Here is an 8,782-nt window from a genome sequence, read left to right as displayed (position 1 = left end):
AGTCCATTCACTTCTTGGCCCCTGGTGGCCTCATATAATGGATTGGCTTCTCAGTGATATCTTTTGGGTGCCCTGGCACCCAAAGTCTATATAACCCAACATATCCCAGAAATCTCCGTACTTGCCGTCAAGGTGGTGGAATAGGGAGCTAAGGATGGTTTGCTTCCAGGAATCCAACTGGCGGTGGCTAGCCCCCCTTGAATATGTACCCCAGATAGGTGATCTCACATCATCAAAGCTGAACGTTCTTGGTAGATTCTTGGTGGCCAAGTTGACTCAGCTCCTGTAGCAGGTCTCATGTGGCCCCTGGTATGTCTCCAAGGACCTGCAACCCTTCCCTCACAATCAGGATGCCATTTCCATACTGAAGCACACTTATTTGGGAATGAGCCCATAAGTCATCACCTAAGTCCTCCTAAAGTGCCTCCTCAAAGATGGTGGGTGAGTTCTTGAATCTTTCAGGCAGGTGTGTCCATATCAGTTGTCTGTTGAAGCCTCTCTCCAAGTCTTGCCATTCAAAGGCAAATAGAGGCTGGATTTTGGGTGCCAGAGGCAGGTCACAAAGCCATTCAGTGGCTGAAGCTTCCAATGGATGTCAGGGGCAGCTTGGTTAACAGAAGCCATGTTCACAGCTAACTGGTGATCTCTGCCTTCTGGGTCAAAAGGATGTAGGTCCTATAGGCTTCAAAAAGTCCTTCTAGATGTTCCCTGAGGCTCTCATGTTTTTCCTGCATAATCTTGACTCCTCCTGAGAGCACCTGCCTTCCTCTTTTTAGAATTTGTGATAGTTTGAATAAAAAAAAAAGTCTCCATAGACTCATGTATTTGAAGACTAGATTCCCAGTTGGTAGAACTGCTTGAAAAGGATTAGTAGGTGTGGCTTTGTTGGAGAAAGAGTGTAACTGCGGTGGAATTTGGGGTTTCAAAAGTCCATGCCATTCCCAATACATACATACATACATACATACATACACACATACACATACATGCATACATGCATGCATACATACATACATACAGATATTATATGTATGTATGTATGCATGCATGTATGTATGTATATGTATGTATATAAATATCTCGCTGCCTCTGATGTTCACATGTGAGCTCTTGGCTACTGCTCCCGTGCCTGCCATGCTTCCCACCATGATGGCCATGGACCCTCCTAACCTTCTCAGTCCATTGCCTTAGTCATGGTATCTCTTTCCAACAATATAAACTAAGACAGAAATATCATTTGGTTTTGCTTTGTCTCACTTTAGTTGTTTTTGCTTCTGTTTACCCCAATTTCACCAGTCTTTCCATCAAGTCTTCCCCTACTAACAACAATATTGTTTGATCTTGTTTGTGCAGAGCATTCTCTATTCCTCCACACCATGGTACTCACCTGACCTGTGTCCCTGACTTGCCCATTTCCTCTGGCCCTCACTGATAACCTTTGCATTATGATACGGTGTTGGGTGTTGCTGCTCTGCTTTTGCCTCTATAAAACAAAGGAAATGTCCTTGAGTACCTTTAAAGGGAACTTTGATCGTGATGTAATTTCCCACCTTGTCTCTCTATTGTACAACGGATGAGGAGTTCTAATTCCCATTTAGTTCTCTTTTGAATCTCATTTCATTATTTCCTTTTCATTCTCAGACTCTTTCTTTCATACACTTTAAGCGTAAGTCACAGCCCCCCTCCTCCCAGTCCCACCCTCACAAATCCCCCCTCCCATTACACCCTCCCTTTCTCCTCAGAGAAGAGGACACCCACCCCTTTTCATTCCCAAAGTCTTAACTACATTTTTCTTCAACATTTTTTTAAGACAAGCCAAGTGAACGGGGGGAGGGGGGGTTGTGGGGGGGGGGGAAGAGTTTAGCTAAGCTTTTCTTTTTACCAGTTTTGGCACACAAAAGAATATGTTTGAAGTCTAGAAGAAAGTAACAGTACCTTGGTGTTCCTTAACTAAGAATGAGATCTTAGAATTTCCTGTGAGAACTCTGAGAGTAAAAAGTTTCATTGGGCTAGAGGTAAAGTTCAGTTGACAGAGTACCTGAGCATTTGTGAGGCGCTGGGTTCCATCCCAGCATCCCCACACATACCCACCCCCAAAACATGCCTAACGAGAGTGGCTTGAGACAGGCTCTTCATTGCTCTTCTCCCAGACATTCTTCAGTTTCCCCTTTACTGCTGTGTGGTGTTTCCACCTTTGCCTTCTTCTGTTGGCTAACCTTCTCATGGATGCAGTCCACAGGTTAATGAGAAAGGACAACAGAGAGAAGGTGATTTTGCTGAGCTGGATGGCCTTTTTACAATAAAAAATAAATAAAAAGTATGCTCTTCTAGATTTCAGAGTAAGTTGACAGCATTAAAACAATTGTGTGCAAAGGTCTTTTTCTTATGTTTTTATTTAGCAAAACTCCTAGGTGATTTTTGAGACACACTGAACAACCCAGTCACTGAGGGCAAATTTGAGTCATTCTAAAATGTTCTTCAATAGTTCCAAACACTTTTCCAAAGCAATAGAGAAAATTCCACCTGAAAAAGGGCATTGTACAGTAGAACTTATATAATCAGATTTCTTAAGACATTAAGAAAATTATACACACAAATACACCATTATATTAGTTTAAAATATTCCATTTAAAATTTAATTTTACATAATACATTATAACCATAAATTGGTTCTTAAACACAACAACTACATCTGCAATATTTCATAGGGGAGGCTGAACATCACTTGATGCTGGTTTATAGACTTTGTCAAATTACAAGAGAAATGTTTCCTGTAGGCTGCTCTGCACAAAGCAAATGCCACCTCCCATGGGTGTAATCATGCTGAAAAATCTCAATCTCTCTCTCCCAATCTCTCTCTCTCTCTCTCTCCCTCCCTCCCTCTCTCCCTCCCTCTCCCCCTCCCCCACCACATTCTCTTGAGTGTCACCATGCTGAGACTATGCTCCCTTTTCTGAGCACTACGTAACTTACGATGTGGCCTTATTGTCTCTGTCCCTCCCAAATAACCATCCATAATATCTGATAACACACACTTAGAAAATAAGGCAGACCAACATATTTAAACAGCATAGTTTAACTTTTGGCAGTACAGGATTTGAAAGACAAACCTAGGTTTGCATTTCTTTTCATGTACTCCATCCATGACAACAGAAATAGGCATGTGCTTTAAATTCTCTGGGCCTCCACTTCCTCATCTGAACAGAGATGATGAGTTTTCCCAGAGAGACCAGTGATGGCATTAAAGATAGGGAAACAACTGGTACACAGCGGAATTCAACTAAAGACAACTCCCCTTCTGTGCCTTTAACATATCCGTTGTAGTTGGCACTATCTTCCAGAGGGTGGTACACAGCTCTGTTTCTAGATTTTATATCTTGAGAGCCAAAGTTTTGCTGAAGTTTGTACTTCTGATGGAATCTAATGGAATTAAGCACATATCTGGGGAGGAGTAGCAATTGTGTGTTATACTGAGTTAACAATCTGTGGACATGGTCTCCTCAGACTCTTCCTCTCATGAACTATGGCTCAGATAAATTAGCCTTGAGAACATACACCACAGCTTAAAGTAGGTTGAACAAGATAAAACTGTTTTCCTACATTCTTTGGCAATGGATCAGAACACTGTTTCATTTCCCAACACAGAAACAACTGCAGGGTTAGCAATGTTACTCCAAGAGAGGCAACGCTGCAGCCATGATAGTCTGCTAAAAAACAAACAAACAAACAAACAAACAAAAAACCTAACTGCTCTGAAAGCAGGTCTGAGCCAAATTAATTGGATTATAAACTTCATCTCCTTTCTACTCACCATGAGACTGGGCAAGCCAGCCACACTCAACAAACCTCAGTTGAAAAATGGTGGTGAGTATGGATGCACACAGCTTTAAATCCAGGTTCTCAGGAGGCAGAGGCAGGAGGATTACCATGAGTTCAAGACTGAGCTTCGTGTATTATACTAAACAAGTAGTACAAACTCTGCCTCAAGGGGGGATAAAAAGCAATAAAAAGACAAGGAAAAAGCAGAGGGCAAACTCTACGTCTGCTGTCCTATCGGGAGGACAGGAAATTAGGAGAGTGGGGTGAAGAAGTCAACAACTGTGAAGTGAGACGAAGAAAATTACAAAAAGTCATTGTTTTATGACCATGCGGAGCTTTTTGAGTCCTAGTCAGGTTTACATATTTATCCCTTCCACCAGCAATGACAATAATTCAGTTCCCTAAAAAGCTGTGTTTGTGCATGTATGCACATACAGTGTGTGTGTGTGTGTGTGTGTGTGTGTGTGTGTGTGTGACATTCACAGTTATGATAAAATCCACTTATCTACTCTCTTGTCTTCTGCATGCCAAAGAGTCACAAATCCATCACAACCTATGCAAAGCCTGTAAGCAAAGGCCTCAGCCAGTGGCAGCAGCAACTACAGGCATACACTGCACAGCCAATGTGCTTTGAAGTTTCTCATGTGGCATGCAGTTTCCTTTGTAAAATATTTCAAACCTAAGCCCAACCAAGCCACAATAGAAGGTGTCTCCAGGTGACAGAGTCCCCTCAGTTCAGATGGGGCCTTTGTCTCCAGGTCTTCTACTAACCACATCCCTGGCTGGTCACCTACAAAGTACATATGGAAGAGTGAACCTTCCCAAACTTCTGAAAAAAGTCTTGCTGTGCTTGAGCCAAAGCTTCTTCATCAATGTAGACCGCAGGCCTCTTGGCCATGATGAAGTACTGCACCTTGCGCAGACTCCAGCCAATCACGTAGTGCAGCCAGCCGCACACTGCAGCTGTGGAGCGGCCCACCCCAGCATTGCAGTGGACGTACACAGTGTGACCGTTCTCCAGAAGCGCGTGCAAGAGACACACAGCCTGTGGCAGCATCTGCACGCGGCCTAAATAGAGAAAGCACAGAAAGTACGTGAATAGAGAAACTACCACATGTCCGCTACCAGTGCACTATGGCAGACCACTGAGCTCAGAGGAGACAGGTGGTGACAGCTTGCTTCATTTATTTTAGAGGGAAAAAGTAAAACAAATTTAAAACCTGAGACTACCAAAGGGAGAGAGTATCCCAGAGGCAACAGTCAGTTGTGACTCTGACGACTCCAGGGCTATCACTGCTTTTTGAGCGGCTCTTTCCTTGTTGCATATTTCTCTGCAAAGTTAACTACCACATGGGTAGACGAAAAAGGATTTTAACATCTTTTCAGAAGGGTTTGCCAAGATATGGCAGTGGCTTTAGAGGGTTTCAAAGAAAACTTGATAAATCCTGTCCCCCTCAATTTTACTTCCTTCCAGGCAAATGGAAAGCACATAATTAGTCCCCAATGGTTAACAACCTGGTCGTACTCACTGATTAGACAAATGAGATTTGAAACAGAATTTAATATGCTGATTTTCATTCAAGTAATGGAGTGGCTAACTTATAGCCAATACATGTAAGGTAGCCACTCATGTACACCACCACAGCACAGAGAATACTGACACAGATTTAATTTCTTCCTGTGTTATTGGAAAGTTGTGATCGTCACTATCACTGTCCCTTGCTGTTATTTTGACAATTAGATTACCCAAATGTCTCCTCATCTTGAGAAGTATGTTTCAACCTCTTAAGCCCCAATAGCATTCTGCCAGGGAGAAGAGTATCCAACAACCAGTTTTGGAGCTCTGAGACAACTACTCTATCTGCTCACAGGTTCTCTCTACAGAGATACCATAACAAGATTTTTATCTGTCTAGTATTTGGGTGGACAGTATTATGATCAATTACTTTGGAAAAAAATAAAAGAGGATCACTGTATAGAATTATTGGATTTTAACTATGTGGCCGCAACTTAGCATTGTTGTCTAGTTTCTCTGTACCTCATAAAGGAGGGACACAATGGCCCCAGAAGGATCTCCCCGGACTACAGAGAACAGACCCAACTAATCTTCATGTTGTGGTGTCCATTGAATGACTGAAGCTATGAGAAGCCCCTCTCTAATCTGCAGATCTTTATGGAAGCCTAGATCTCTGACAGGAGCATTCACTCCTTAGCTGTCCTCTTAGGAAGTACTAGTGTACCAAAAGGGCCAATATAGTACCTCACCAAAAATTAGTACCTCATCAGGAGCCAGCACCTCACCAGGGGCAAGTACCTCACCAGGAGCCAGTACCTTACCAGGAGCCAGTACCTAGGAACCAGGAGCCAGTACCTAGGAACCAGGAGCCAGTACCTCACCAGGAGCCAATACCTAGGAACCAGAAACCAGTTCCTCACCAGGAGCCAGTACCTCACCAGGAACCAGCACCTCACCAGAAGCCATTTCCTAGGAACCAGGAGCCAGTACCTCACAACCAGGAGCCAATAACTGTGGAAGGTAGAGTTGTCACAGGAACTCACCATGGCTCCAAGGCCCCCTCATCAGTCTCCTACCTCACTTCAAGTTCATCATGCTCTGAGACAGAAGCAACCTGCAGCAAAGCCATGATGGTATTCTAGTCTTCCTGTCTGAATTCTGTCAGCCCCTCTAAGGAAGCGGTATAAAGCTACAGGCACTACCCAGCAGTTTTTAAATTTTTTTCTCAGTTTCTCTGTGTCTGTCTGTCTCTCTCTGTGTATATTGTCTCTATATGTGTCTCTCTGTCTCTCTGTCTCTCTGTCTCTCTCTCTCTCTCTCTCACACACACACACACACACACACACACACACACATTCCTCATCCCTAAAAGCATCTGCATTAGTTACAGAACAGCCCTCAGATGTCCAACAGAGGCCCAAATGTTAATTTCACTTATTCTGTATTCATGATTTCAGCTAAGTAGCCTGCCACACAATTACACAGGGGCCCTCTGGGTGGCACTCCCTATCCACGCATCACATCAGCCGGTGGGTTCCTCAGTGTGCCATAGCCACCATTTATCTCAAGATCAGAGGTGGCAAACATCCAGGGTGTGTTGGAGTGACTATGCTAGGGGTGCCATCTGCTCCGTCACAGTGAAGTCTGTGAGCAGTCTCTGGTGTGAAGAGAACCCCTGATAATTATGGAATCATGGCTTCTTCCTGTTCTAGGCCCCCTGGACAAGTCCTTTGCAATAGTTGCCATGGCAGGAATATCTTAAATAATATATTTTTTAAATCAAATCTCCAATCCATAAAGAGACCAGAGTGGCTGTTTGAAGTGGGAGCTACAGGGCTCAATCTCAGTTGACCAGTCTGCCATACTGTGTCTTCCACAGAATCAGTCAAATGGCCTCTGTAGACAGACATTCCTCAAGGTCATATCTGCTCCAACAGCTCAGATGATATGACATACTACCCTTTCCCTTCCATCTGCTGAAAGGTTATGGTGGTTCCTCAGGAAGCTGGGAATAGATCTACCTCAGGATCTAGCTACACCACCCTTGAGCATATACCCAAAGGACTCTACATCCAATTACAAAGACACTTGCTCATTCTTGTTCATTGCTGCTCTACTCATGATAGCTAGAAATTGAAAACAGCCTAGATGTCAGCCAATGAATAAATGCATAAAGAAAATGAAATACACATGATGAAATATTCAGCTGTTTCAAAGAACAAAATTATGACATTCCCAGGTAGGTGAGTGGAAGTAGAAAAAAAAAATCATCCTGAGTGAGGTAATCCAAACCCAAAAAGAAAAATATGGTATATGCTTTCTTATAAGCCATGATTATGTTAGCTTTTGAGTTTTTGATTAGCGGGCTACAAGACTACAATCTACATAACCACAGAGGATAGGTGTAGAGGAAGGCACTGACTGGGGAAGCAAGGATCTCCATAGGAAGGGGAAGGAGAACAGATGGTTGTGGATAGATGGAGTTGGAGACTAGACCCGGAGGATCAAATGGGTACAAAGCCCATGGAGATTGAAGACAGCAAGGCAGCAAGCCCTTCTAGACACACAGGACTTACAGACATAGGAAGTCACTGAGACTGTGGCAGCATGCACAGGGCCTGCACCGGTCTAACTCAGCTGGAGTTCCAGCATTGAGAGAAGTGGATACAAGCCCCCATCCCTATCCCAGGAGTATCTCCAACCGATAACTACTCCCAGAGAATATTTCTTTTCTCTGATGGAGTCTCACTGGGTATACAAACCATATTTAAGTACAGGCCTATGCTCAGTTAACTCAAAGACATGGTTGGAGGTGTTCGTTTGGTTGTTTGGTTGTTGTTGTCTGTCTGTTTGCTTTTTACCCTACAGAACCTTTGCTTATATATTATGGTGTCCAGCTTTGTCTTTTTCTGTGCATTCCCTGGGTGTGCAAATACACGTGTCCCTGTGTCTGCATGTGTTTCTCATGCCTTTTCTCTGCCTTTTCCCCTTATTTGTTTTGTCCTATTCTTGCTCATTTGTTTGTTTTGTGTTTGTGTGTGTGTGTGTGTGTGTGTGTGTGTGTGTGTTTAGATTCCTGTTTGTTTTCTAATGAGAAAGATTGTGAGTTTGGGTAGATGGGACGGGGTGTCTGTGAAGGAGGGGAGGGGGACCCATAATTGAATATTTTGTATGAAAAAAATCTACTTTCAATAAATAAAGAAGCAAGGCTACAGCTTAGGATTTAGAGAAGGAGTCTTGCTTATCTGGGAGAAACCTGGGAGGTGCTATCTCCTCTCCTCAACTTTTGCAGGAAGTAACTGAGGCCTGAGATCCATCCAAATTAAACCTTTAAGAGGCTACTCTATTGCAGCCAGTCTGACTCCAAAGCCAGGGCCTTAGCCCCTGTGCTGTGTTCCTGCCTCATCCACTGGGTTGCTGATACCTGCTGCCTCATCTCAGTCTGTG

General features: G+C 43.5%; 1 protein-coding gene across 3 annotated transcripts in view; it reads right to left on the bottom strand.

Moving 5' to 3' along the window:
- Window positions 1–4,565: 4,565 nt before the first annotated feature.
- Epm2a (EPM2A glucan phosphatase, laforin) overlaps window positions 4,566–8,782 on the bottom strand; it is a 98,091-nt gene continuing 93,874 nt past the window's right edge. For 2 of the 3 annotated variants that reach the window (XM_028777789.1, XM_028777791.1), the window contains one exon: window positions 4,566–4,887. In XM_028777789.1, coding sequence (XP_028633622.1) covers window positions 4,610–4,887 — 278 coding nt within the window. In that variant the 3' untranslated portion in view covers window positions 4,566–4,609. The remainder of the gene's footprint in view (window positions 4,888–8,782) is intronic. The other variant, XM_028777790.1, reaches the window with a different exon arrangement.

This window comes from Grammomys surdaster, unplaced genomic scaffold (genome assembly GCF_004785775.1).
Source record: "Grammomys surdaster isolate TR1022 unplaced genomic scaffold, NIH_TR_1.0 315, whole genome shotgun sequence".
NCBI classification, from domain to species: domain Eukaryota; kingdom Metazoa; phylum Chordata; class Mammalia; order Rodentia; family Muridae; genus Grammomys; species Grammomys surdaster.
This window is presented reverse-complemented; position numbering and strand designations above follow the sequence as displayed.